The sequence below is a fragment of the Ursus americanus genome, chromosome 6, assembly GCF_024610735.1.
Source record: "Ursus americanus isolate L20-20 chromosome 6, mUrsAme1.1.p, whole genome shotgun sequence".
NCBI lineage: Eukaryota > Metazoa > Chordata > Mammalia > Carnivora > Ursidae > Ursus > Ursus americanus.
This window is the reverse complement of record NC_142132.1, coordinates 71,321,102-71,347,748: the sequence shown is the minus strand read 5'-3', so window position 1 is coordinate 71,347,748 and position 26,647 is coordinate 71,321,102. Positions and strand designations below refer to the sequence as shown.

Sequence of the window (26,647 nt, the reverse complement as noted above, 5' to 3'; positions counted from 1 at the left end):
GATACAGTATGATTCAGGATCTTCTTTAGCAGATGTACACACGCTGCTCCGGTACTTTCAGAAAGTCCACAGTGTAACTTAGAGAGTTTGATGCACCAGTCTTAAATGTAACACACCCCCGGGATAAATAAAGCTTTTCTTTAGACTAAAAAAAATGTTCATGCTTTCCTTGCTTTTACAGCTTAGTCCTTTGTAACGGTCGTAAAGGGGTCCAGCTTCATAGTGGTAGGATGTCCGTTCCACTGACATGAAGAGGCCAACTTTTTTTTTGACTCTCAGTTTCAGACTGAATTGGGCAGTGGACCGAACCGGCAAGTGGCAGGAGCTGGAGTACCCCAGTCCCGCCTACCCAGCCTTTGCCTGCGGCTCGGGCTACGTCATCTCCAGGGACATCGTCCACTGGCTCGCCAGCAACGCGGGCAGACTAAAGACCTATCAGGTAATTCCAGATTACCGACCTGACCGTATACTCTTCACACCAAGTCTCATCCAGCCCGTATTCCATCTCTGAGCACAGAGCCAGCGTAACTGGGGGGAAGGCATGCTCTCCTTTCTGCAGAAGAGTCGCCTCAGAGGTCAGGGACCCACCCAGTCCTCGCCTCCAAATCCTGGCTCTAAATTGTACTCCTAAATCTTTTTTTGAGCCTACTTGTTAGGTTTTCAGACAAAAAGCTTGACAATCACAAGAAGGAAGACTGTAAAGCAAGGGCTTTCTTTTTGTTGATTCTGGTGACCGTGTCCCTAAACAGCCCGCCTAGCGATTGGATCCACTGTATCGTTCATACAGCCGGTGCTGGAGGTGTAAGGCCCCTGAGAAGGGCTGACTGGCCACTTGCTGTCTTGTGTCTAGACATTTCATCATGGTGGGTGTTGCCACTAGCTTTTACTCTGTATACAAGTTTAATACAGGCTTGGCGTTTCCTGGTAGAATAATTACAAAACGAAGAAGTGGAAGGAGGACTTCTTACGGGAATGTGTGGCATCGTGTTTAGAGATGATACGGCATTTAAACTTCTGCGTTTAAACTTCACGGGGCGCGTACAGGGTGAAGACGTAAGCATGGGCATTTGGATGGCGGCCATAGGACCTACGCGATACCAGGTAAGCGAGCCTGAGGGGGGCTGGCCCTGGGTTCTGAGGACGTGAGGAGCTGAGGTTTCTGGGTCACACGTTGGGCACACAGTGAATTGAAGGTCTGGCATCAGAGCTGTGCTCTTGATCTCTTGATTTAATTCACGATAGTCCACCTAGGTTCTCATACAGTGTTTTTCTGAGTTTAAACCAAAAAGAAATGGTTTGGATGGAAGTTTTCCTACCCACAGAGAAGAATTAGGTTTTTATACGTTTGATTAGAAATTCTTTGTAGCTTTAAAAAGTAAGGAATTGGGCACCTGGCTGGCTCAGTCAGTAGAGCACGTGACTCTTGATCTGGAGGTCATGAGTTTGAGGCTCACGTGGGGCACAGAGATTACTTTAAAAAAAAAAAAAAAACCTAAGGAATTAGCCAGCTGAAGTTTCCAGCAGCATGATGGTCCAAGGGACCCTTTAGTCCCTCTGACTGATGCAAATAAAACACTGGATAAAATACTGGAACATGTTTTTGAAAATACACTGACCGCTGAGCCAGGGAAAGAAAAAAATGAATCTGCAAGAGACCGGAAATGGGAAATAGGGGTCCTGGGAAGAGAGCAGGCATGAAGCTGGGCTTCGCCCCAGAGCCTTCTGTTGAATTTTGGATTCTTCCAAATTCCATGTTGGCCACAGAAGGTACAGGGGGCAGAGGAACATGCCGGGCCTGCTGGGGCAGGAACTCTGCACGGTGCCTGGGCCCAGAGCAGGGCCCTCTCACTTCAGGGGTGAACAGGAATAAACCCACATCTACTGGGTCAGCCGTGACAGTCCTGCGTCCTGTTGAAGTCCCAGCTTTGACTTGAACACTGACGATAATTTCGTGTGTCTGATGGTTGATAGCTGTAGTGTTTGTCAGTCTGACCGTGTAGCTGGTGTGTCTGCACACCATTGCTCATGAGCTTGTGTCCTGCTGTGTTGAGAGACTTGTGTGTGTGGCCTCATGTTCCTTGGAAATGGAGGTATTTAAAATGCATTCTTACAAAGAGGATTGATGTTGTTTCTGCCTAGCACCGCAGGGCCTTACCGTCTCTGACTGCATTGCTGATGAACGGGACTCCTGCTGTATACCCAGCAACGTGCAGGCTGGGGTTCCAGATGCGCAGGGCAGCCCCCTTTCCGTGCCACCCAGGGTCAGGGCTGAGACGCAGCTTCTGTTTTCTAAAGTACACACACACACAGTCTCTTTCTCCCTCCCTCTCTGTCTCCCAGGTCTGGCCCCTCAGGGCCCCTGGCTCTGAGTCTCCTCTCCCTGGACGTGGCCTTTTCAAACCCAGCAGAGCCTTCAGGGCATATGCTGACTCTGGCTCCTTTTCTCCAGTTTCTTCTCCTTTGCCACCAGTTCAGCCATGCTTTAACAAGATGCTTTTGACTGTACCCAGCATCTTTACGTTCTCAGAGGACGGGCTTCTCTGGCTCCAGGCAGCAGGCTGGTGCTCGAGACTCAGGCTGAGGCCGTTTTAGTCCCTCTCGTGTTCACCCCCCCACCTCGGCTTCCCTTTATGAACTTCACTGCGACCTGGGGCAAGGCACTTCACTCAGCTTCTCGTTTGTAAAAGGGAAAGGATTCCTACCGCACAGGGTTTCTGGAGAACGAGCTAATACTTGGTACGGCCCCCAGCATATGATAAGGCTCCGTCCGACAGCCGCCCTTACTCACATGGTTTACAGCCACCTTCTCTCCCAGCCGCAGGGAACTCCCCGTGTGCGCTTCCCAGCCACAGAACTCCCTCTGCTGCCTGTCGCCCTTCCCACCATGCGGGCGGGTCACCCACAAACACACGGGTGCCTGGAATCCTTGCCACCTCCCCAGAACCCACAGCCTCAGTTCCACGGCTCCCAAGTTCCCTTTTGTTTTGTTTCTCGCCAGGATGGCCTGTGGCTGTGTGAGAAGACGTGTGAGACGGGAATGCTGTCCTCCCCGCAGTATTCGCCCCAGGAACTGACACAGCTGTGGAAGCTGAAGGAACTGTGCGGGGATCCTTGTCAGTGCGAAGCAGCAGGACTTTAATTCGCCGTGCTGGAGGAGGAGGGTATGCGAGGGAGAAGCTGAGTGTAAGTCTGAGGCCACAGTTGGGCCGGAGGTGATGTAGTCTTTCAGGATAGTTTAGCTTGGCACTTTTTACCTGAAACCAATGTGATATTTCTAAATGTTTGCACAAAATTTTCTTTTTAAAAATCAGCTGATACTGTACATAACAAAAATTTTATTTCTATATTGGAAGACCATTTGAAAAACACCAAATTGTTTTATAAAACAAAAAAAAGTTTCTAAAACCTGATGTATCATCATTTCTAGTTTATAGTTCATTACCTATCACTTTTGGTTAAAATTGGCCTCATTCAGAAATCTTTAGTAACTAAGAATGTGAAATCCAAGCTGGATTACAGAAGAGCTTTGTAAGGCATAATTAGGATAATTAAGGGCCAAACAACTCAGAATGCTGTGTGGTCACTTAAACCAAAGTTTGGGGATGGAAAAGGAACCCATATAATTCTCAGTTCTGAACCTTGGTTTTAAAGTTCCCTTGGTAAGTGGGCTAATTCCAGTTTTCTTTTGCCATTTAACATGCATCCTGAAGGTCACAGTCTAGTACTATCAAAAAAAAAAAAGGCTAAAATTCTGTGGCTGTAAATCAAATACGTCTCAGGGCTTTAGTGATGTAGGGAAGGGTACTGCTGAATAGTGGACACTTTGAAAGAATGAATTTTTCTTTCCTCCTGTCATTGCCTAATGATGTTTACCTAATATTAGTGAAGTCCGATCAGAGATGGAAATCTTCTGTAGAAGACTATATGCCCAGCTTAGGTACAGCTGTAGGGAAAAGCATGTCATGAATTTTCGTAAGTATTCTAAAAACAGTGTAATGGAGGGAAGAGATCATAGCATATACATTACACAGAGAAGAGCGGTGCCTCCCTAAGTTTAAGGGACATTTCCCAGAATGACCATCCAAATCATTTTGGTAACCTTTTAAGCCAGTAGTATCCATAGAATTCCATTAAAACTGGTCCTGTGACCGACATTAACTATGTTCAGATTTCATTAGCTACGTTCTATTTAATATTTAAATCTCCACACATTGAAATGTGTAGTCACAAACTATAAATATGAAATAAAATCAGAAAATCATTAGTAGGTGCAAAGCCTTTATTACTGCTGTTATATACAAGCCTAGAAATGGTCTCTTCCCAGTGAAAAATACCACCTTTTCTATACTTAGGGCAAGTTGTAAAACCTCTTTTTTTCTGACAGAGTTGTTCTAATAAATCCTATATTTCCGGTGATGACCCCCCCACCCCCCGAGTGTAGTCCCCAAACTTTCTTAGTTAGCTGTTACCATCGCACCAACAGGCAATCTCCACTTTCCACAGAATAAAACTGTAATGACTGCTGGTCATTTTCTAGTTCGATCTCTCTGCCAGGCATCTACAAACAGAACAAAGGGTTGGGGTGATAAAGACATCCACCTTAATACTTGTGCCCCCTCCCAGAGGCGTACGTTTCCCATTTAGAAGCAGTCCACGTCACGTGGCGCCCTAGCTCACAGCATGTCACACTGGGGGGACCTAAGCTGGACTCTGTGTTCTGCCAGGCAACTTACTTTGGGGCTTTCATAGGACAGCAGAAGTTCTGACACAGGAACTTTGAGAAGACGGGCCAGCAGTCCCTTTACCTTCTGAATTGTCATGGAGTCTGTCAAAGAAAAAAACACCCTCAGTCTCTGAATGACAGTTACGTGTAAAACTAGCTCACATAACAAGACCATAGTCGCAGTGATTCACGGGATCCGTTTCCCCGCGGGAATCCTTAGGGAAAGGCTCCCCTACCCCGTGGACGGGGAGAGCCGGTTCCACACCACTGACTCGATGCGGGAAGCTGTGCAAAATGGAGTCAACATTCGACCTAAGTGCCCTTTGACAATGGGTTTTCATGCCATTTCAGTGGTTTTAATATTTCCTTCTTCATCTGAATAAACCAGAAATCATCTTCTCTGCACAGAGTAAATGAGTAAAATCATTCACTTTCTAAATCTCTGTGATGACTCACTTATGGATGGCGGAGAGAATGCTGGAGTGGGGGCGCAGGCGTCGGAGGGCGCCTCTCCATCGCTCTGCCTTGGTTTCCCCCTGTGTCGAGCGAGGGAGGGACCGGTGGCCCGAGGGCTCCCTGTGAGTGCGCCCGCTCTGTGCGGATCACGACGCGTGACCGCGCTCGCCCCGCTCGGGGACCTGTTTCACGAGCAGATGCTTTGGTTTGTTCAGAAAACGCTACGAACTTCTTTCCAAAGATGGGTTGTGGTAAATACTGGATATTCTGATGATGAGAAATAGAGTTTCTTTGACGCTTTAGCTGGAGGCACAGCAACAGTACGGTGTTCCTACAAATACCACATGTATTCAAATATTTTTCTATCAAAATGATTTTTGTAAAAGCTGTCTGTGTTTTTATGCAACTTGTGATAATAAATGTTATCTTTATTTTAGAATAAAAACTGGCCTTGTTTATGTGTTGAACATAAACACGTAATTGACACAATTCAAGTAACTTTTTCTTTTATGTGTGAGTAGGTTTAGATAATCTTGTGCTGTTAGAAAGATTTCGGAGGACCAGCTTTCACTGTTCAGAGGGTGGTTAGTGATGGTTTAACTCCCACGTGGCTACGGGAAAGGACACGTTCCTAAGTCATATCAGAAACAAAAAGTTTGGTCATACGACAATTCTAAGAACTCTGCCCACTCCCACTGTGTCTACAGAAAAGGTGGCAATTTGCACGTAACGCTCTAAAGAACATTACCATTTCTAATGTAAATGTAACACAAGATTGTCTTAACGTTCAGAAAATGTAGAGATGGCTTGTGCCTCCCTAGGACCAGCGTTGAAAGTTTAACAGAGCTGTACAGTTCCAGGCTTTTCTCCGGTTCTGTCAGGTGGGTGGGTTTCATAACGTACTGACCACACGTGCTGCTTTCTCATCCAGTCCAGTCCTCCCTCCATGCGGCCAGCCAGCACCTGAAGTGCGACGGGGTCAGGACGACTTAGGATTGAGGTTTTTTTCTTTCAAGTTAAATTTGAAATTCCTTAACTTGCCCCCCGTGGCAGCCATACTGGACAGTGCGGCCCCATGCTCCTGCTGCTCGCTCATGCCACCCGACGCCGCGGCACGGCCCTGCCAGGGTTTAGTCGGCCCTTTCCTCCCCACTGTAAGCATTTACGTGGTGGTGAAATTTGCCACTACAAGTGCTACAAGTAGAAATTTTAAAATGTGAATTCACTGCACTGACAAGCAAAGGAAAATATTGTACGAGAGCTCCTTAGGGTGACAGACATTTCACCTCTTCCTCAGAGCCTCGCTGCTCTCACCTACCCTGTCCATACCACTCCAGCCGTGAATCAGGCTTCCTCTGATAATTCACAGGACGCTCGAAACAGAGACCGTAATTCTAGGTTTAAGGTACGTTAGCTCAATCTAGTTTGTTGACACAAAAGTATTTTCAGAATGAAACTAATTCAGTTCCAGTAACAGTGATGTTTAGACAGAATTCTGAAGTCATTTTTCTGAAGAAAACCTTTCAGTGTGTCCATTCAGACACCACATCCAAGAACTTTCTATAGGGACTCCTAACTGTTAAGGTGTGTGAAAAGTCACAAATGTCCACATATTTCACAGTTCAGCTCACCAGGACACGTTTCCAGTTTTGCAAAGGGACAGTAAGACAGACCTCAAGCCCAGGACCAGAGCCACAGTTTGGGAACTAAACAGCGGTGGGCTCGGGAAAGGCCACGCCGCTCCAGTGCTCACGCCGTCAGCTAAAGATGCTTCCAGTTTAACAAGCCTTTCCCAGACAAGCTGATGTGGGTACGGGACACTTCAGCTTTTGAGGGGAATAATGAGGGACTGTATTTTAGATCACAAAAGATGAGCGAAAACATTTAAGCTCCAGAAGTCCACACTTGTAGACAGTTTCCTTCCAGCCAACTCGTACCTAGGCCAGTGATTCCTAAGTGTGAGGAGGCAAAAGGCCTGTTTTTCTTACCTGGCAGTTGTTTCTCTAGGACTTTCTGGTCAACTTGATTAGGATATTTTATCTTCAGTGCTTGAAAGAAAAAAAAAGGCAAAAGACTGAGAGCTACTGTAATAAGCATCTGAACTGCACACACGTTAATCACAGCTGCCCCACGATCCGGCTGCTCGGACCGCCAGGCTCGGATCCTAGTCAAGAGCAGGTCCTACTGATGTTGAATATTCCTTCTATTAGTTCTTCACAGAATGAACAACAACCCAAAGCGCTGGACCAACATCTAGCGCCTCCCCTTCTCCCCCCGACTCCTCTCCCGACAGGGCAGCTGGGTGTCCCAGTGTAAGAAAAGTCACACATTTCCAAGTCACAAGTCCATTCACTTCTCGCACGCTCCCCCATTTATAACACAAGCCACTGAGCTGCAAGCACGGGAGCTAAGACGTTCGCTGTGAGGATTCAGATGTCTGCGAACTCCTCCCTTCTCTCGAAGTGGGAGTGCTCTCGGTGCTTCCTGAAGAGAGCCATCCCTGCCATCCCTACGGGCGCCCCCCTGTTTCGGCGCCTAAGGACGCAAACACGAGGAAGCTGCTTTCGAGTGTGGGCTTCTTACTCAGGAGCTGGTTCTTGAGCAGGAACGGCTGGTGCAGTTTGAGCTCCCCGTCCTCAGGCGCGCCGTACTCTGTGAGAAGACGCAAGCAGGGACGATGAGCGGCCCAAGGCCCAAGGAAGGAAACACAGGCGCTGAAAGGATCGGCCCGCCCCGCGCAGCCGCTGCTCCGCTAACCTGGGATCTGCTCCCTGTTACTCAGTTACTGGTCTACTTGTTTGTCTTTAGGACGGAGGCCCGGCAACTGCTTCCACGCATGGGCTCTGCCAGCTGCGCCTCCGAGTCAGCCATGTCGGGCCTCCCAACCCGCAAGATGAGGCCGGGCCTTCGGGTACTTAAGACACTTCCTCGGAGTTTCGCCTTTGCAAACCGTTCCCTCGCTTTCGGGGTCCTGTGAGAACCCTGGTACCAGCTGGGACACAACCCACAGGACACCTTCGGGTGGCAGCCGGACGGCGCCACACCAGGCCGGGAGCTCAATGCCATCCCCCGCCTGGAAAAGCAGCCTCGAGAGAAGGACACGGGAGAGCAGGCCTCCCCTGCTCTGACTCCTGCCAGGCCAACCAGCGACTGCAATTCTGTAAATACCTCCCAGGGAGCTGTGCTTTTTGTCTCCTTAGCGGGACGCCCTGGGCCCGATCCGCCCTGGGCCCGATCTGCGGGGCTGCGTGAGAGCCTTCCCTTCCCCTCCCCCTCCCCGGGGGGGTTACAGAATTCACCTACAGTGGCCAGGAAATTGGGCCAGCTAATGGAGTGATTTGAAAGCAATTCCCACAGGCAGCTTTTCCTCCTCAAAGATAATGTTCCAGCCTGAAGCATTTATGCAGTGAGCTTCTTGCATTAGGAAATATGTTAAAAAAAAAAAAAAAAAGAAAAAGAAAATCACATAAAAGTGAAATTTGGTAAGGAGGGCACATATTGCATGGTGCACTGGGTGTTATACACAACTAATGAATCATCGAGCCTTACATCGGAAACCGGGGATGTACTGTATGGTGACTAACATAATATAATAAAAAATCATAAAAAAAAAAGTGAAATTTGGAATAATAATGAAGTTAAAACAAAATGAAGAGTACGTCAGGGACAGAGAATCACGAAGCGGTGGCTTCAGGGCCTGAGGACCCAGGCCGGGGAAGGTAAGGAAGGTAAAGAGGCCCCGAGCAGAGCGAGTGCCCGAGCTGGGGCGGGGGACAGGGCTGGGGACAGGGCTGGGGACGGGGCTGGGGGGCGCCGCTGGAGCAGCGGAGGAGAAAGGCCGCGCTCGTCTGCACTTCCCCGGGCAGCGAACTACCTGGGGGGCTTCAGAAACACCAGCGCCTGGGTTCTACCCTAACAGGCCCCTCATGTTTAAAATCCCCAGGTTCTGGCCCCCCCAAAGGAGGAGGAGTCCTACCTCCCGCAGCGGGAAGCCCAGCGAACACACCAGACAGGGGAGACCTTCCCCTCAGAGCTGCTCTCCTCCCACCCCCCAATGCCAATCTCCCCCTTCCAGGAACCCACGGACTCCCCAGGTTCCCTCTGCTGGAGGCTGCTGACTTCTGTTCCCTAAAGGCAGCAGAGTGAGTCTTGCTCCCAACTTGCGGACGCAGCCCCAGATCACACCAACGGTCCGCTCAGGGGACCCCAAAGCGCCCGAGGGAGACAAGCAAGGGCACGGAGCGGCTGGAGCTGCAGGGGCAGCACGGGGAGGCCTGCGAGCCGCACGCACGCACGTACTGAGGCACAGCAGCTGGTATCTGGGATGCGCCGCGAGAAACTGCTCATGGGGTCGGTTCTTGTCCGGATCCTGATGGCCGCCCGCCGCCTTCCATTCGTTCCCGAACGCCTTCCGGTAGTCAAGCTCGGCCCCGCGCCTCTCCTCCGGCAGAATCTATGTGAAGGGGTAAAAACAGGTCTGTTCAAGCAGCTGTCTAACGAGTGTGCGTCGTACCCTGCCCTTCCCGCGCTGCTCACCGTGGAGAATCATCACCTGGAGAGGGACGACGCTTACGTTTCTACCTTTCCTAACAGGGACAGAACTCAGGAGTTTACTGAAGAAGAGAATCAGAATTTCAGTCTCCTGTTTTCTGCACAAGAGTATCTGTCCACACGCCGGCGTCTGGCCCGCGGCAGGGGTCTCGGGCACCCCCGGGAGGTTGGCCCGCAGGTGCCCCCCACCCCCCGGGGGCAGATTATTCTAGGCGAGCAGCACATGGGTGCTGGCAAGGCACTGCCGTGGCAATTTTGTGAGAAGAGCAGCTGAGAAGAAGAGGATAAGCTCTGTGGTTCTGTCTTCTTTCTGCCTATAATCCCCCAAGCCAAGGGAGCGAGTGCCGGCTACTCCTCGCCCCCCTCAAGGGGGCAGCTGGGCACCGGCTTCTGTCCTCAGCTCATCCACGCCACCTCCCGAGGAGCCTGGAAGAACCATCACTGAGTCACGCGCAAGGGTGCTATTTGACCATCCGGAGGGAAACTACACTGATACCCTTTACGACACTCCAACTTTTTACACTTTTTGATCATTTGTTTCCTACTCTAACGAGCATCGGCCCTGAGACCAGCACTCACCTCGCATTTGTTCAGGGTCTTCAACTGCCCGATTCTGGCGATAATGAGCTGCCGCGTGGTCTGTGCCTCCTTGCTGCCCTCGGTCAGGGGGTTTCGGATGCAGGACAGAGCCTGCAGACTCGGTAACTTATCCAGCTCATTGATAAATGACCACTGAAACCCGGCAAGAGAGAATACGTGAAAATAAGCACATTTCAGGCTAATTTCTTAGCGTATTTGAACTACCAACAGACAGGCAAAAGCCCCTAGGCTCCAGCCCGAGGCACGGGACTGTCCTCATGCCCCGAGCACCCACTAGGAAGACCACGCACGGTCACTCTAGAACCGCGCCCTGTAAAATGCCAGTCTGCCCCTGTGTGACTCAAACTGATTTCTTTCTTAATCCTTTTGGGTTTTCTGAGAAAAAGCATTTCTCTTTCGATTTAAAATATTTCTTACTACATCAAAATAAAAAGCTTCTGCACAGCGAAAGAAACCATCAACAAAATTAAAAGGCAACCTACAGAATGGGAGAAGATATTTGCAAATGACATATCCAATAAAGAGTATCCAAAATGTATAAGGAACTTATCAAACTCAACACCCAAAAAACAACTAATTCGATGAAAAATGGGCAGAAGACACGAAGAGACATTTCTCCAAAGAAGACACCCAGATGGCCAACACACACATGGAAAGATGCTCACCATCACTCATCATCAGGGAAACGCAAATCAAAACCACAGTGAGACATCACGTCACACCTGTCAGAATGGCTAGAACCAACAACACAAGAAACAACAGGTGCTGGCGAGGATGTGGAGAAAGGGGACACTTGTGCACTGTTGGTGGGAATGCAAACTAGTGCAGCCACCGTGGAAAATGGTATGGAGGTTCCTGAAAAAGCTAAAAATAGAACTACCCTATCATCCAGTAATCACACTACTGGGTCTTTACCCAAAAAATCCACTAACTTTGGGACACACGCACCCCTGTGTTTACTGCAGCAGTATTTACAACAGCCAAGCCATGGAAGCAGCCCAAGCGTCCACTGACTGATGACTGAAGATGTGCTGTATATGCACAATGGACTATGACTCAGCCATCAAAAAGAATGAAGTCTTGCCATTTGCAACAACATGGATGGAGCCAGAGAGTATAATGGAGCCAGAGAGTATAATGGAGCCAGAGAGAGACAGGTATCACATGATTTCACTCGTGTGGAACATAAGAAACAAAGAAAACCAAAGAGAGACAAAAAACACCAGACTCTTCTTAACTATAGAGAACAAAGAGATGGTCACCAGAGGGGAGGTGGCTGGGAGAAACGGGGGGGATCACGGGTACATTTATGGTGATGAGCCCTGAGTAACGTATGGAGTTGCTGACTTGCTACACTGTACACCTGAAACTAACAGAACGCTGCACATTAACTATACTGGAGTTAAAATTCACTTAATAAGGAATATTCTTAAAATAAAAAATATTTTGTAATAGAAGGAACCGAGGAAGTCCTCATGGCAGTGGGAATGAGGGCTCGCGCGGTGCGCACAGTCTGTGTGCGTACAAGCAGCTCTTACTTGTGATATCTGATTGTCATTAACTACGAGGTATTGCAAGGAAGGAAACATGGCTGTTTTGTGCCCTAGAAAAAAGGAGAATGAAGTTACACAGCAGAAGTGAAAGAAATAGCTCAAGTATGAGGTACTGGGCAGGGAGAGGAGTTAATGATCTTATATACCAGTTCCAGCATCCGGAAAATGCACAGTAGAAATTCCAATGTCAGAAAGGATTAGTTGTTCTAATCTGAAATTTAAAATGTTAAATTTGATTACAAAGCACAATAGAAAATGCTATAGGCTATCAATCAGACTACATCTGTAATTTCTCCCCACGCCCTAGGTTCTCATGCCACGTGAAACACTTAGAAACCACAAAGGGCAGTTTAGGGCACACGGAGTGGACTCGAGAATGTGTTCTGAGGACTGTGCAGTCGCCTACCCGTTCCTGGTGCCCACGGCTGTGCCACGTGCTCGTGGGTCTCAGAGACGAAAGAGACATGGTCTAACTTCCCAAAGGTTAATGAATGAAGACTTTTGACATTAGCACCAGGGCCAAATTATTCATTCTTCAGTTACCTAGTACAGACGTAGACTACGGTGTATGTGGTTCACAAGAACATTCTCCACATAAATTCAAATAAAAGTTTCCCCATGGGGATTACTCAGTTGGTGAATTCCATCATCATCATCATCATCACATTTCCACTGAGAAAGCAAATATCGCATATGATCCAGTCACTAAAAATTTCTAAGCGCTATTGCAACTGGCATTTTAGGAGAAAATTACCTGGGCAGGTAGGCTATTAGAAACAGCTGATTTTCATCAATTGATTGATTAGAGGAAAGGTCTAATAACTTGACTGTCTGTAGAACATCAGCTGGCCTGTATGGAAAATAAAAGCATTTCAACATGAATTTAATCTCTTAATTGTTTTCAAAGATACGGCCTTAAAATACCTGCCTTTAGGGTAAAGGAGAGGGAGGGGCGGGCGGCAGGTGGGTAGCGCCGCACAGGGGAAACACGAGGGGCCCTAGTGGTGATGGAGATGTTCTGTGTCTGCACGGGACCGACGCCAGGACCCTGGCGGTGATACCGTCCCGCAGCTCTGCCAGATGTTCCCGAGGGCGGGACCTGGCTCATGGGTACAGGGCATCTCTGGGTATTCTTTCTGATAACTGCAGGGGAATCTCAAATTATCTCAAAATAAGTGTAATTTCAAAACAGCTGCAGGGGCATCTGGGTGGCTCGGCTGGTTGAGCGTCCACCTCCTGCTTTTGGCTCAGGTCATGATCTCGGGGTTGTGAGACTGAGCCCCAAATGGGGCTCCATGCTCAGTGCAGAGTCTGCTTGTCCCTCTCCCTCTGTTCCCCCTCCACTCGCTCGCTCTCCCACCTTCTCTCCCTCTCTCATAAATAAGTAAAATCTTTAAAAATAAAAACAAAGACACCTGCATTTGCCTGTATAATAAATCGGTCCATATAGTAAAATCTCATTAACTTGAATCCGTTCAGTGAGATTTTGTTGTAAATTTGCCTACGTTTAATTCTACGTAATAATTTAATGATAACAAAAGAGAAAGACAACATATTTAATTTACTTAAGGACAACAAGCTTTTACATATACGTTGGTACATCAACCTTAAACAGATACTGCTAACTAAAATGCATTATTTGAAAAAATAATAAAATATTTTACATAATATAAAATATTTTATAAAATATAAAATAAAATAAAAATAAAAAATAATAAAGTAACTAAAATGCATTATTTGATCCTTACAAAGCATTTCCTACAGAACCTCCATTTAGAAACAGAAGTTAAAAATGTTCTGTGAAACTAATAAAATTCTTGTCTTCAAATATATTTAACTCAAGGCTCTCACTCTGATGGGCTTTTCCTTAGTTAGAACCAATAATCAGTTGGCATCCTACTCTGTGAAGAATAAGCATGTTTCTAATTCTTACTGGCAAATCCTTTAAAAAATTAGCGTGCGGCATCACGGAGACCGTTCATGTATTCAGACTAGATGGCGACACACGAACGTTAAGTAAACCCTTGGTACCTTTCTGAAATGAAAAGATTGTTAGACTCGAGGTACAGCTCCTCAAGGACCGGCCACCCAGAGGCACATCGGAGCACCTAGGAGAGAAACTGAGTTCAGGCTGAAGCAGCGTCTCTTGCATGCTTCTTCCCGTGTTAATTACTACAACCTCCACTTTAGTTCAGCTCAGTTACTGTTTTAGAAATAAAACGCACTATGGACGTTTCATCACGGACTCTAACTCAGGCCGGGAGTCCTGGTGGGCAGGTGACAAAGGGTTTCAATGACATGGGAGTGTATACAGTCGGCACTCTGGTGGCTGTGAATGCGTCCTCCGGGGATGTCCTGAACTGCACGGGGCACCTGTAAAGCGGCCCTGCAGACGGGCACTGCGCACACGCTTATTCTGTGACACAGTCTGCTTCACCGAAGGAAGGAACTTGATGTTAAACACCATTGCTCAGTTCTCAGTGCCAACCCAGGTGTGTAAAGAATACACTCATCAGACGGTGTTTCCCAGCAACTGTTCCTACATGTTCTCACGTGGACCACCATCTCTAGCACCGGCATGTCTATGCGCCTGCCTGTTCTCGCGCTAGATCTAAGGCCATCGCCAAGGAGGGAGCCCTAGGACACACGTGCACCAGGGAAGGTGACCGGTCTCTAAGGGCGGCGCCTCAGTGGCCTTCCACAGACAAAGGGCTTTGCTGGGAAGGTACTTATCTGTGCTTGGTGTGAAAATGGAATATTCTGGGCGTGTGAGGTCAGTCCAGCTCTGATAGAAAATAGCAGTGCCAGATATAAGTTCCAAACGCTACTGGATGAAGGACCCACAAGTCCACTCTTAAACCTAACTGTATACAATGAGCAATGGATTCCGGGAGCCAAACTTTAAAGGAGGAAAGGATGCGAGAATCTTCCAGCAGCTCTGCCTCAGAGCACTTGCGGGAAGGCACATTCAACAGCTAAGTCGAGGGCTCTTTAAGTTTGGCATATGTTAACTGCATACCGCCACGGAGTGCCACCGTCCAGAAAGACACCAGAACAATCCAGAAGGAGCTGAGAGAGAATCCCGACTCCCAAAATATAAAATTCTACTTTACTATGATTCTGCAACTCCTTTCTGTGAGGCAGTTTAAAGAATCCTACTATTTGGATAATAGGATGATTAAAGCGAGGCCACAGTTGTGCTTCCGTTCCCTACTAAGCCAAGAATTTTAAATTTCTTATTTCTGGGTAATAAACCAAAGAAACAGGATTACCTCTGCCCATGTTATTCCTGTTCGGTTAAGGACTAAAACCTTCAGTGCAGGAAATGTTCCGGTTCGAGATGGTGAACCCAAGGGAAAGCGGAGTTTATTCTCACTGTGTAGAAAAGAAGTCACAATGTGTTGACTGCCTGCTCCCCAGAAGGCCCGAGGGAAAGCCCCCAAAAGCAACAGTTTGAGATTTAATATGAGGAGTTTGGTTTGTTTCGACCTTAAAGTGAAATTAATTAAAAACCGAGGGAGTCCAGACTACATTTTCAGTATTTGCGATACGCGACTTTTTGGTACCTGACGTGCACAGATGTTCTCAGAGGACCGGGGCAGCTGGGCTGAGCGTAAGGCTCAGGCGATCCGAAGGTCAGCCCCCAGCCTCGCAAGGCCCCGGACTCCGCTAAAGTCAGCGCCCTCTCCAGCATCCTGCTGATACGCTGCCCCGGGGCTACAGTCCTGCTCCTCCACAGTCTCTAAGCCACTCTTGCTATCAGGATGGATAAAATCAATCACTGCCTTCTCCACGCTGTCTTGTGATCCTAATCTCAGAAAGCGCTCAGTCCTGAGTCACTGTGAAGAAGGTACCACGAAACCACATGAGCTCCTACTTCCAGAAGAGGAGGCGCCAGGGGTCAAAGGACACAACCCTTTGCCCTCTTTGGAGCACCACTGATTGAGGCCTGACTCTCCGCTCTAACTGAACCTGCCTGACCCAGGTATGGCCCACCTGCCCATGCGAGGCTGGCTTGAGTACTTTCATACTTTCAGCCTGGCTGAGCCCTCGGAGAATCGGGTTCTAAGACTGAAACGAACCCAGTGTTTGAAGAGGCCTGGAAAACAGTGCCATTAGTGAAACACACAGATTGCTGGACGATCCTTATCAGAACCAAAGGAAACAGCATTCCAACAAAATGGCTCATTCCAACAGCAATGAAGTGCCAGAAGCTTCTGAATGAACAAGCACTTTTCACAGCCCCTCTCCTACCCCCCAGTTAAGCATCAACTCCCCCAGAAGGCCCATCCTGCATGGTTAGGCTCACAAGAGACACAACGATCCCCCAGCCAGCCAAAAGTAAAACACATTCTGCCCTCCACCCCCCAAAAAAGGGGCGCCTGGCTGGCTCACTCAGTAGAGGGTGCAACTCTTCATCTCAAGGTCGTGAGTTCGAGCCCCATGTTCGGGGGAGAGCTTAAAAATAAATAAGGAAAGGGACGCCTGGGTGATTCAGTCAGTTAAGTGTCCACGTGTTATGATGAGCACTGGGTGTGATACACAACTAATGAATCATTGGACACTACATCAAAAACTAATGATGTACTGTATGCTGGCTAACTGAGAATAAAACAAATTAATTTTTTTAAAAAGTGTCCAACTCTTGATTTTAGCTCAGGTCATCATCTCAGGGTCGTGGGATGGAGTCCAGAGTTGTGCTCCACACTGGGCGTGGAGCCTGCTTAAGATTCTCCCTCCCTCTACCCCCCTCCCAACTCGCCTGCACTCAAAAACAAAAAAAAAAAAAAGAAGAAGAAGAAGAAATTAAGCTTAAATTCCACTAAGCCGGGGGCACCTGGGTGGCTCAGTCGTTAAGCGTCTACCTTCGGCTCAGGGCATGATTCCAGAGTCCTGGGATCGAGCCCCGCATCAGGCTCCTGCCCTGCATCAGGCTCCTCTGCTGAGAGCCTGCCTCTTCCTCTCCCACTCCCCCTGCTTGTGTTCCCTCTCTCGCTGGCTGTCTCTCTCTATCAAATAAATAAAATCTTAAAAAAAAAAATTCCACTAAGCCATCTCCCCCTCTCTCCCACAGAGAAGCCGTGAGGGAATAAGGAGGGATCAGAGGTTTTTACACCAGGTGACAAATGGATGCCCAAGAGTTCATACCTGAGATTAAGAACTTCCAGGTGTCCGAGCTGATCAGCAATATCTAGGACTTCATCCCACGAGGACAACAGGTTTCTTGACAAGTCTACTTTTCTGATATCTCGAAGCGCACGTTAAGGAAGAGTAATACAGACAGATCCACACAAGACGGAAGTGTCTTCACCTCTGCATTCTGGAGCCCGGGTCTTCAGCTTCTCACCTGACACCCTCTATTCCGCTTGAAAGTTTTTCATGAGCACATGCTACTTTTACCTTCTTAAGTCACCCAACTCTTCATTTAGAAATGAAAACGTTCACTGTCATCTGCTGCAAACTTGAGACAAACATCTACAGTCAAGTAAATAAGAACCAAACGTCGTCACCAGTGCTAAGCCATTCTAGCAATATCCAACAAAAGGGAGAAAAAAAAAAACAATGATGGCGAGTATGAGCTATTAAGCGCCTAAGGTGTACCCACGGGTCTCATCCTAGGCACTCCTTCCGGCAGCTGCCTCATGGCCACGCACGGCCCTTCTCCTACGGCGCATTGTTCCACTCTGCACCGTGGGGACCCCCAAGTCATTAGCAGCACCCCCAAAACAGACGATGGGGGTTAGTGTGGACAAAGGTTCTAAAGTGCTAAGAATGATTTGGGAATTCAGAGAAGAAGAAACCAGCAGGACAGAAAGAAAAAGGCGCCCGAGCTGAATGCTTCAGGGGAACGTGCCATCAAGAGGGGGCACAGCTCAGCAGAACCCTCAGGGCAGAGAGACGGAAGAGAAGCCTGGGACAGGACTGGACCCATTGAAGGAGGATCTTACGCACAACTGTGCAATGCTGGGAAATCATTCGTTCCTGTGTTCCACAATCATGGCGGGGGCCAGGAGTAGAGCAGTGAACACAGCAGTCGCGGTCGGGGAGACGGCGATAAGCACATGCCTCTGCGATATGCCACGTACAGACACAGGCTCAGAGTAGCAGCCAAGGACGCAGGAAAGGGGTGTGTGGGTACTTCATGTATGCTGCTCATGGAAGACTGTCTTCTCTGTGAAGGTGCCATCTGAGCAGAGAACCAAAGGAAATGAGGAAATGCCACCGGGGAGAAAAGCATCCGGGGAGAGAGAACAAGACAAGCAAAGGCCCTGAGGTTAGAACGGGTTTAGATAAAGGGCATGGGAGGTGCTGGAAATGAGGGCACAAAGGCCGCAGGGGCCAGGCCACACCACAAAGGGCCTTGCAGGCCACCACAAAGTCTTGGCTAGTCTCCAACTGAAATGGGAGCTTCTGGGGGGATCTGGACCCACCTGCTACTGCTCAGCGGGGTGCTTTCATGCCTCAAATCAAGCTCCAGCCACCTTTCATTTCCATGATGCTTCTAACTCTGGACCACGGGGTTGGTTAGCAAGGGTAGGGGTCCAGTCCACTAATCCTTCCCTCACTCACACTCTCCATCGTGTAGGCTAGGATTAGAAACACACCTGCTAGTCTATCCAGAGCACACAGACCACCTGCATCCTGAAACCGACTCTTAACAACCTGGCAGTTGTCAGGCAGTGCCCCTCGTGCGCACGCACAGGCCAAGCGCTCCCGGTGCTACCTGGTTCCTGCTCGCAGAACCCGGCACACAGCCGGCTGGCAGAGCAGGAGGCAGCTCGCCCCCTCTCCAGAGCAGCTTCCTGGGCTCGGCACGCTCAGGGCCGCAGTGCTCCCGCGGCCTGACATCCCGGCGGAGGGAGTGACCTCAAAGCGGCCACCCAAAGGGACAACTGGATCAGACACAGATAATACTTCCGCTTCAGGTGAGAATTCAATCAGCAACTGGAAGACATTCATCACTGTACCCACAAATATCAGCCATCACTTGGTTATCTCACGAAACCACATCTCTTTAAGACTCGGGGGACGTTTTCCCCGGGAAAGAACAGCATCAGCGAGCAAGATGCTGACTCCCCAGGACCCTGCTGACAACTCTGAGCAACCAAACAACTGATGTTCCCAAACCCACCCACTGGCCACGTCTTCTCTGATATGTTGAAAGTAAGTCTGGAACCACCCAACTCCCAATCTTCCGAAATCATTTAGTAGCCGGCCAGGCAGATCACAGAACGTTCCACACACCACTGTGGCGTCCTGCTCCTTACCGAACTACTCCATCCGCTTTGCTTCCCCTAACCACAGAGGATGGGACCACATTGGTTCAGCTCGCTGGGGCCCCTGGAGGGGCTGCTCACTGGCAGGGTGACCAGTCCCAACAGACCCCCAGGCTGAGGGGTTCAAGAGCCCAGACACACTGGCTGAAGAGCTCTGCTCTCCTTCTGTCACCACACAGCAAGCACTACAGGGACAGCTAGAAACAGCTGGCTCAAGACTACCGCTCCTCTGCCATCTCCTCCCTCAGAGACAACGGATTATCAACTGTCTTTGGCAGAAATTATCACACACAGATTAGGCAGGCTTAAAGAGTTGCGAGAAAACCTTTGAAAGTTCGAGAAAGTCTCTTTCATTTGCCAGTGGGATTTTTCTTTTAAACTTATCTCCGATATTTTTAGTTGTGGACATGAAAGCAACGTAGGGCAAACACAACCACAAACCACTTCTAGGAGAAGGCAGGGAAGAGAGAGCACGCTTTGGGAAAGCCCGTTTTGAGGGGCCGTGCCAGGCCGCCCGCGGCTGCGTGAACCGGGAGAAATCTGCGCGCTCACACGAAGCCAGGCCAGCGGGGCTGCCGCGGGGGCCCCGGGCGCGGGCGAGGACGCCAGCTCCTCTGCGGCCCTGTCCGGACCCCACGGTCCGCGCACGCGCCGGCTGCCAGGCCCCGGGCACTCAGGAGCGGGGTGACGGCGTGGGGCAGAAGGCGGACGCCAGCCAAGTGCGGCCCGTGTGACGAGCCCCGTCCGGACACTCTGCTTCCCATTTCCTTGGCGGGGGTGGGTCACGCTGCCTCACCTGAAGGCACAGCGCTCCGAGAAGGTAAATAATTTCCCGGGGTGGTGACTGGCCCCGGGGAGACGGATGCCCTGAGGAAGAAAGTCGGGGAGAACGGGCACCGGGCGGGCTACTGGCCGTGTCCAGCGTGAGCGCCAAGTCCAAAGTCAGGATCGCAGGGAAAAGGATACTAGGACATGCTTTGGCAATTGCTCCTTTGTCGCCAGCACAATTCACCGCACAGTTCCTCAAAGAAATGTCTTGCAACTTGCTCAGCTGACTGCATGAAAAACATATAGTTCACACGTATGCATAAACATGTACATGTCCACCGGCCCTTTAAAAAGTTAAAAAGTATTTCATATAAAAAGTTACCAAAAATAACCAGTACCAGTACCCAGCAGCCAGTTTCAGAAATAAAGCCTTACTAAAGAAGAGAAAGAAAGTGTTACACTATAAATATAACTAAAGTCCTCCGTGTCCCATTCCAGGATATTCCTTCTGCCTCTGCTCCCCCACACTCGATGTTTGGTTAAACTTAAGCGTCTAATAGTTTTACTACACATTTCCGTATCCCTAAACAACCACAGCATTCCATCTATAATGAAACTTGATGTAAGTGGTATCCTATTGCATATATCCTCCTCCAGGCTACTTTCTCCCCCAACGGTATTTTGTTCAGCAGTGAGATTGGGCTTCGTCCACCCGTGTACTCTACGGCATTTGTTTTACATCTTATAGACCACAATTAATTTATTGACTCCTCTGCTGACATTCAGATTATTCCCAACAGGGCTGAAGGAAACACTATCGTATGCTTCTCACATTCACATGTGAAAGTCCTTCTAGGGTTATACCCTGGAGAGCATGCGTTTCTTCAGCTTTACTACGTAATCTCAGAAGCCACGTTTTAAGTGTAGAGGACCTGCATTTTCTACTCATTGAAAGAGCCTGTGTGGTATCTAGAACATGGAGTCTAGAGCCTTACCTCCTGGGTTCAAATCCCAATTCCACCACTTCCTTTGGTTTTAGGGGAGGTCGAATCTCTGTGCTCAGATTCCACAGCTATAAAATGCTGTGGTTTACATACTTGTTCATAGCAGTGTTACCGATGTAGCCAAAGGGGGAAAACAACCCATATGTCCATCGATAGACGAATGGATAAACAAAGTGTGGTACATCCATTCAATGGAATATTACCCAGCCTTAAAAAGGAAGGGAATTCTGACATACGATACAACGTGGGTAAACTTGAGGACACTACGACAAGGGAAAGAAGCCAAGCACAAAAGGACAATACTATAGGATTCCACTTATGTGAGGTCCCTGGAGGAGTCAACTTCACAGAGACAGAAAGCAGCACGGTGGCTGCCAGGGGCTGGGGGCTGCTGTTTGACCGGGGCAGAGTGTCATTTTGGGAAGGTTCTGGAGATGGACGGTGAGGATGACTGCACAACACTGTGAATGTATTTAATGCTACCCAACTATACACTTAAACTGGTTAAGAGGGTAAATTCTGTGTTGTGCTTTTTACTATTTTTTAAATGCTATAATTTAGTGTTTGTAAAACCTCAGAATACTGCCTGATATACAGTAAGTTATTTTTTAAGTATTCATAAAAATAAAAAACTGACCACCTTTGAGGGAAATACTCTGATCAAAATGCCAGGCATGCGCTATTACAGACATGAGAAACTGGGGGAAAGGTAGCAACAAAGGTCTAGGGCAGAAGTTCCCAAACTGGCTCAAGTTCATGGCGCCCTTGGTGTTTCAATAATTTTTTTAGTATGACCATAAGTCAAAAAACAAAAAAAGAAAACAAACAAAAACACTGCAGTTTATATTAAGTAGTTAGAGCCAAACAACATAATAATTATTTGTGACCCACAAACTTAGTGTCAGTTGCGCCCAACACAACTTCCCAAACCCTGGAATCAGATTGGACATCACTACCTCCATTTCCTGTTCCATGATGATTTTTGAGAGATACTTGTTTTTTATCACAGGAACACCAAAAACCCAGCTTTGCAGGGATGGGACACCAATAAAAGGACTTGTAGGATTATCACGAAAATGAACCACCTCAAAATAGTAGTTTGCTCCGTGTCCAACAGAGGCCTCTGTTTCCCTCTAAAATTAAAAATACCCCACTGTGCCGGCTGTGTTGGCTGCAGTGCTCAGGGAAACCTTGCACAGAGCTTGGGAGCCCGGGCCTCAGTACAGACCTCACCCTGGAGCCAAAGCTGTCTCCAAGAGAAGTCATACATACTTGGGGTTTTTATTGGGGTTTTTTAAAATTCCATTTCTATAAGTCTTAGTGGTACAAACTCAGAGCTGGTCAGCTGGATATTATTAAGGAGATACCATGATGGCTACAAGTGGACCAGCATTCACCCGCACTCTCCTATGTTATCCACAGCAGGTCTAACAGCTTAGGTGTTGTTTCATAAATGAGGAGACTCAGGCTTAGAACTCAGGAAGTGTCAGAGCTAAAAGGTGGCTTAGCTAATGTCTGAACCCAGCCTGACTCCAGCACTGGGTCAGTTCCAAGGGAGACGCTAGCTAATTATGGAACGCCATGATATTCCAGTAGTTGGGTCATGCACCAAAAGAATTCATGAGTTAGACAGTAGCTCTTAAGGTAGGGGAGGAAAATCTGTTTGCAATTTTCACAGAGCCATGGTATTCAGATTAACCAGTAAGAAAAAAAATGTGCTTCTTTTGGGGTAAGAGATATTTCAACATTTGCACTTTTTTCCCCAATAGTTGCATTTTAAATGGGAAGATGAAGCAAAGAACTCCAACCCTATAAAGCACATAGCTCTTTAAATCTAAGTAAACCAGTAGGATAAAAAGCAAAAAATATCCATGAGTTACCTCTCAATGGTAGCATGAGTCACGACTTCCTTTTGTTCAATTTCTATTTTCTAAATTCTCAACAATGAGTGTAAGCTGCTTTGTAATTAACGGCCAAGTTGTTGCTTTTTTAAAAAATCTTGATTTATTCTGAGTTTTCCTCCTTCACATATTTTTTATTGAAAAAAAAATCCCATATAGGAAAAGTATATGCGTTAGCCTACCTATACATCAGTACACATCTCTGTGATTTTAAATAAATATGCACAGGTCACCACCACCCAGATCAAGAAACACGTCCCCGGAACTCAGCAAGTCCTCTTTGTGCCCCTTACGGTTGCTTCCTCCCCTCCAAGCGGTCTATCCTGACTTCTGACACTATCGATCAGTTGTGCCTGTTGTTGACCTTCACACAGACAGAATCATTCAAGGTGTACTTCCTGCGTGACTACTTTGGCTGGATGCCGTTAATGAGATTTCATCCGTACTGTTGCACCGAGCAGTAGTTTTTGCTCACGTTCACTGCCACGGGTGAATACAACATAATTTATTTCTTCATTTTATGTTTATAGGTATTTGGATGGTTCCTCTGAGTTTGTTGTTGCTAATGCGGGTCACCCATGCGAAAAAGCAGAGGTATCAAGAAATGAATTTATTCTTCAACATGGTCACCACGTGCACTTTCCATGTGGTGTATGTTAAATCGTCACAATAATGGCAAAATAAGGTAGTGAATGGACTTTGAACAAAACCAGTTTATTTGACTTGAGAGACTTTTAGAGAAAGTAAAAGACGCCAAGTGGCTACAAATGTATCTCCACTGTGGCCACCAGGGGGCACTAATAGGCCGCCTTGTCCTGGTCAGGGTCAACCATCACAGTACTGACCATCAACCTGCATCGCCTGGAAGGTTCTTGTGCAGTTGTGTTTTTGTGGAACATGAGTTTCTACTCACTGTGATTCAGACCGAGCATCGGAGTGGGCAGAAGGCCTCTGTTCACAGAACCACAGTGTACAGAGTTTCTTAATAATTTGGGGTACTTCTTAAAAGCAAGAACCCATGGTATTCTGATCCAGGTCTAGGAAGGGACCCAGGATTCTGCAATTTCACAAGCACCCCAGGGAAGAAAGGGTGTGCATCCAGAGATGGAAACTAACTCGGTTCTAGATAGGCCCAGCATGCCACATGGCAGGTAACAACTTAGACCTCTGCTGCCATTTCGGACCTATCTGCCATTCTGACCCACTAGAAATGTCACCATGAAATAGAAAAGGACCAAAATGTCAATCTCAATTACTTATTAGACAAGACAGCTGGTACAAATATTAATGATGGGTAAACTAATGTTTTAATTCCAATCCAGAAAAGCCCAACAACCCTACACTAAATTAAGAATTTTAATTTCCCCAAAGACTCAGTCCTCAGATTCCTCTGATTTCAATCTGCTGTTTGTGCAGAAAGGACAGACCAGTTTGGAAGCAAAGTTTTGAGTATCAACGTACAGTCTGCTGAATTTCAATTCTAAAACAGTGATGAAACCGTCAAAGTCAGTTCTGCCGTTATCAAGCCTACGTACCTTTGCTGTTTTATAACAGAGTCAAAACCAATAGTTTCCACAGGTTTATTTCCAATTATAACAATTTGCTCTTTTCCATCTTCCTCTGGTCCATCTTCTAACACATAGCGATTTTTAACTGCAGTGAGAAAGTCCACTCCAAAATTTACTTTGTTTGGACGAATAAAGGATCCTCCTGTTGGGTGCCTGGGAAAAAAGAGAAATGGAACCGATAAAATATCATCAATGCGGACATTTAAATAAGATGACATATTCGAGAGGTGCTCAGGTGGCTCAGTTGGTTAAGTGTTTGATTTGATTTCAGCTCAGGTCGTGGTCTTGGGGGCGTGAGACTGAGCCCCGCGATGGGGAGTCTGCTTGAGCATTCTTTCTCCTCCCCCCGACCCTTCCCCCTACTCACACACACACACACTCTCTCTCTCCCCCTCTAAAATAAAATAAATCTTTAAAAAAAATTTTTTTAAATAACATGTTCGAAAATCCTTTATAAACTGTCAGTCTGCCACAAATGTAAAATGTCTACATTTACAAATTTGTTTATAAATATAATAGCAAATAAAAGCAATGATACAATTTTTTTTAAGATTTTATTTTTAAGTAATCTCTACACCCAATGTGGGGCTTGAACCTATAACCCTGAGCTCAAGAGTTGCACGCTCTACTGACTGAGCCCGCCAGGCACCCCAGTAATCACACAATTTTAAAAAAGAAAGAAAAAGAAAATATCATCCACCCGAATGGCCATAAATGCATTGCTCTGAAGGTTTGCCAAATTTTCTCTGCTGAAAATTCTAAATCAGCATAAAAGGGAAAGTAATATACAAATGTATAATCAATACGTCCAATCAAAATGGGTTCTGAGTTTATGGAAGTGTAGTAAATCCAACAGATAAACAGACAAGAAATACGGAACAGACAATTCACATAAGAAACAGAAGTATTAAATCCATAGGGGAAAGTTTTACCTTGCTCATGATTAAGAAATGCAAATTCAAATAATGAAACTATGTTCAACAAAACTGGCAAAAAATAAAGAAAAATCCTAACACCTCAAAGACTGCAAGGCTGGGTTTGGTTTGATTGTATAAGCATACTCCTGGGAACTTGTCAGCAGGCAATAATTTAAAAATAAAAACAAAATTGCATTTACAAAGATTCTGTATAATAGCATTTGTCTGTAACTGAGGAGCTCTGGAAGCCATAAAAAAGCCCAGCTGGATAGGAACTATTAAATAAACCGGACAGATGTAGTCATTAAAAATTCTAGCTGTAACACTTAATACAATTACTCAGAAAATAATGTTGAGATTTCTAAAAACTGAACCAAACTGTACATGACACAACTATAGAGGAATCACATGTACACAGATGAAGACTGAATAAGGACACAAAGAGATGAAACATTTGTGGGTAACAGGCCTAGGTACAAAATCTTTAAAAGTAACAAACCTGGACTAAATATATTTTAAAAGGTTAAATATGGGGCACATGGGTGGCTCAGTCAGTTAAGTATCTGCTTTCTGCTCAGGTCATGATCCTGGGGTCCTGGGATCGAGCCCCGCATCAAGCTCCCTGCTCAGTGAGGAGCCTGCTTCTCCCCTTCCCTCTGTCTGCTGCTCCCCCTGCTTGCGTTCTCTCTCTTTCTCTCTCGCCACGCCCCTCCTTCTGTCAAATAAATAAACAAAATCTTAAAAAAAAAAAAAAGTTAAATATGGGGCTAAAAGAGAGAATGTGGGAAGAATTCTATAGAAATATAGGATATTTCACCACAATTTCTATTGTGGTTTTAGAGCAATTTTTAGTAGATTTAATATTAAGACTAATTGTATTACTGTATGTAATGACGACTTTGTCAGGCTTTTCAAGAGATTCTAAATGGGTCTCTGGATCCGTTAAATTTCAGGCTTCAGCATTACATCATGGCAATGAGACCTTATTTTCAGAGTGATCTAAGTATCCACTATAAAATAGTCATAAATGTTATTATCATTTGATCACCTAAGAGAATAAATGACGAAATACATAAATGGCCCAAAATTATATTATAAACACTATCTCAGCTCATAAACTTTTGACTCTTAAAGAAATCAAAGCTTCCTAGAAGTCACCATAATTAAAAAGGATGAAAACTCAGATTGATAAATTTCATCCATATAAACATACACTTTTCTGAAGTGGGTTAAAATCTTTAAAAAACAGAGATGACCAGAGCGTGAAAGGGGCTTGTGATGCCCAAAAGTTAGAAGTGATGCCACGGGTAAGAAGAAAGGGCCCAGAGG

At 46.9% G+C, this 26,647-nt stretch overlaps 2 protein-coding genes across 4 annotated transcripts in view; one reads left to right on the top strand and one right to left on the bottom strand.

Moving 5' to 3' along the window:
* Nucleotides 1-4,496, top strand: part of B3GALNT2 (beta-1,3-N-acetylgalactosaminyltransferase 2) — a 60,212-nt gene extending 55,716 nt beyond the window's left edge. Inside the window, exons 10-12 of the mRNA XM_045783723.2 lie at nucleotides 280-439; nucleotides 1,045-1,101; nucleotides 2,999-4,496. Of these exons, the coding sequence (XP_045639679.1) occupies nucleotides 280-439; nucleotides 1,045-1,101; nucleotides 2,999-3,139 (358 nt within the window). The 3' untranslated portion in view covers nucleotides 3,140-4,496. The remainder of the gene's footprint in view (nucleotides 1-279; nucleotides 440-1,044; nucleotides 1,102-2,998) is intronic.
* TBCE (tubulin folding cofactor E) overlaps nucleotides 4,262-26,647 on the bottom strand; it is a 75,809-nt gene continuing 53,423 nt past the window's right edge. For 2 of the 3 annotated variants that reach the window (XM_045783721.2, XM_045783722.2), the window contains 14 exons: nucleotides 24,369-24,554; nucleotides 20,127-20,215; nucleotides 17,032-17,131; nucleotides 15,156-15,258; nucleotides 13,915-13,991; nucleotides 12,638-12,733; nucleotides 12,030-12,094; nucleotides 11,869-11,933; nucleotides 10,310-10,462; nucleotides 9,479-9,632; nucleotides 7,763-7,831; nucleotides 7,168-7,227; nucleotides 4,734-4,825; nucleotides 4,262-4,558 (listed from right to left, as the gene is read on the bottom strand). In XM_045783721.2, the coding sequence (XP_045639677.2) occupies nucleotides 4,466-4,558; nucleotides 4,734-4,825; nucleotides 7,168-7,227; nucleotides 7,763-7,831; nucleotides 9,479-9,632; nucleotides 10,310-10,462; nucleotides 11,869-11,933; nucleotides 12,030-12,094; nucleotides 12,638-12,733; nucleotides 13,915-13,991; nucleotides 15,156-15,258; nucleotides 17,032-17,131; nucleotides 20,127-20,215; nucleotides 24,369-24,554 (1,402 nt within the window). In that variant the 3' untranslated portion in view covers nucleotides 4,262-4,465. The remainder of the gene's footprint in view (nucleotides 4,559-4,733; nucleotides 4,826-7,167; nucleotides 7,228-7,762; nucleotides 7,832-9,478; nucleotides 9,633-10,309; nucleotides 10,463-11,868; nucleotides 11,934-12,029; nucleotides 12,095-12,637; nucleotides 12,734-13,914; nucleotides 13,992-15,155; nucleotides 15,259-17,031; nucleotides 17,132-20,126; nucleotides 20,216-24,368; nucleotides 24,555-26,647) is intronic. The other variant, XM_087863136.1, reaches the window with a different exon arrangement.